This window comes from Argentina silus (genome assembly GCF_951799395.1).
Source record: "Argentina silus genome assembly, chromosome: X".
NCBI lineage: Eukaryota > Metazoa > Chordata > Actinopteri > Argentiniformes > Argentinidae > Argentina > Argentina silus.
In genome coordinates this window covers 48,744,217-48,746,716 of record NC_139653.1, presented here as the reverse complement: position 1 = coordinate 48,746,716, position 2,500 = coordinate 48,744,217, and the positions used below count along the sequence as shown (strand labels likewise).

Here is a 2,500-nt window from a genome sequence, read left to right as displayed (position 1 = left end):
AAATCTGCAAACTAGGGCCTGGAGGGGGTTTTCAGACGATTATCTGTTGTGCAGAAGGCCAGTAGTATGTGTAAAACAGGGGAGGCTGGTGGAGGTAGAAATCGGAGGACGGGCTCATTGTAATGCATGGAACAGATGAGGAATGCTATCCATACGCACACACGCACGCACGCGCGCACGTTTGAAACCATTCCTCATTCCGTCCCATGCATTAAAATGAGCCCGTCCTCCGACTTCTACCTCCACCAGCCTCCCCTGAGAGAGAGAGGTGACATCGATCACAGTGACATACTGTTTGTTGCAGTGTAGGTCATAGATGGGCGTCTTGAACTGGATGGACTTGACCATCTCCCCCGTCCGCAGAGAGTACAGGTCCACACAGCAGTACGGGGGGCTTGTCCTGGAGAGAGAGAGAGACACACACACACACACACACACACACACACACACACACACACACACACACACACAGACAGATGCACGCACGTGGGCACACACAGACACACGCATGCGGGCACACACACACACCCACACACACCCACACACACACACACGCGCACACACAAAAACACACAAACACACGGAGGGTAATCAGAGACAGTCCTCATAGCATACATCAAACCCCCCGTAGAAACCCCCTAGCCAGTGAATCACACATTTAAACAGGGCGGGGAGTGGGGAGGCCAGGGGAGGCCTAGGGCTGCACCATCTCTCCATTGTTCCTCTCTCCACGCCCCTGGAGGATTAACACAGTATTTGTTTCCACTCTTGTCTCTTTGGCCTGCTTCCACTCAGGCCCGGCTATAAAAGGCAGGAGAGGAGAGGAGAGGAGAGGAGAGGAGAGGAGAGGAGAGGAGAGGAGAGGAGAGGAGAGGAGAGGAGAGGAGAGGAGAGGAGAGAGAGGAGAGGAGAGGAGAGGAGAGGAGAGAGAGGAGAGGAGAGGAGAGGAGAGGAGAGGAGAGGAGAGGAGAGGAGAGGAGAGAGAGGAGAGGAGAGGAGAGGAGAGGAGAGGAGAGGAGAGAGAGGAGAGGAGAGGAGAGGAGAGGAGAGGAGAGGAGAGGAGAGGAGAGGAGAGGAGAGGAGAGGAGAGGAGAGGAGAGGAGAGGAGAGGAGAGGAGAGGAGAGGAGAGAGAGGAGAGGAGAGGAGAGGAGAGAGAGGAGAGGAGAGGAGAGGAGAGGAGAGGAGAGGAGAGGAGAGGAGAGGAGAGGAGAGGAGAGGAGAGGAGAGGAGGAAATGCTTTGTCTTGTAACACACATTTACTGGGGCCTCTTCTATCAACAGAGAGGAGGAGAGAGGACAGGAGGGGCTATCCAACACCAGCCAGTGGCTGCTGGCCATAGAGAACACAGTCATAAATCCTCATCACCCCCCCCCCTCCCCCCGCAGAGAGATGTAAAGGGTAAAATGTAATGTTGGTTTTGTTTCTAAAGCCATCAGGTTATTTTCTTTTGGTACTGATAATAAAATGGTACACTTCACCAATACCACCACACAACTTCACCGGAGACAAGGTGAAGATGTCGGCTAGAAAGGTTTGGCATAACCATTTTGTAATTATCAAATAAAGACATATTACAAGCAGGTCATTGACATGAGAGGAGAGCTTATTTACAAGGCCTTTGGACTTAAAGTATTGATTGGTCTGGGTTATGAGGAAGTCAATTGGCAGTTTATTGATGACTTGATAATGACTTGAGATCCTCTTCCTGCCAATGACCTGTGTCTGTTGGTGTCATGATCTAGGTCAGTGATTGGTTGGCTAGTCATTAGCCAATTACTGTGGGGGTGGGGGAAACCGTGAAGAAGGCAGCTTGATGCTGAAACGTTGGTCCAATAAGACACTCGACATTGGAGGGAGAGCATGCAGCTCCCTTTATTTAATTTATTTTTTCTCTTTATTCCTTTTATGACGACCATACAACGCCATACAAGACCATAAGACCACAAGACCATACAAGTCCATAACGCCATACAAGACCATAAGACCATACAAGTCCAATCAGATCAGGGGAGGCTGGTGGAGGCAGAAAACGGAGGACGGGCTCATTGTAATGCACGGAACGGAATCAGGAATGGTATCAAGCACATAGATCCGTTCCATGCATTATAATGAGCCCGTCCTCCAATTTCCGCCTCCACCAGCCTCCCCCTGAACCAGACCCACCCTCCCCTCCTGGTCCACTGACCCCCGGCCTTTCGTCTCCCTGCTCACGTCAATAACGTCGCGGTAACGTCCGCCTGCGTTCCCAATCACAGAGGCTGGTCCCTCCCTCTCTGCTTTATGGTGGAAAAAGATCTGCTTCTTCCATTCCAGTCAGCGGGCTCTGACAGACGCAAACAGTGGATGAAATACTGCGGGGCGAACCGTTGAGAAAATGACCCTTTTTCAAAATATGCACATATCGGAGGCATCGCAAAGTGGCCAAGACGTCTTAAAGCTGGCCGCAAATTGTCAGGAACATGGAAGTACTTAAGGGGCGGGGGGGGGGGGGGGGGTTC

At 51.6% G+C, this 2,500-nt stretch overlaps 1 protein-coding gene across 1 annotated transcript in view; it reads right to left on the bottom strand.

Moving 5' to 3' along the window:
• Window positions 1–2,500, bottom strand: part of bcas3 (BCAS3 microtubule associated cell migration factor) — a 198,451-nt gene that overhangs the window by 160,326 nt on the left and 35,625 nt on the right. Inside the window, exon 7 of the mRNA XM_083696184.1 lies at window positions 293–400. Coding sequence (XP_083552310.1) covers window positions 293–400 — 108 coding nt within the window. The remainder of the gene's footprint in view (window positions 1–292; window positions 401–2,500) is intronic.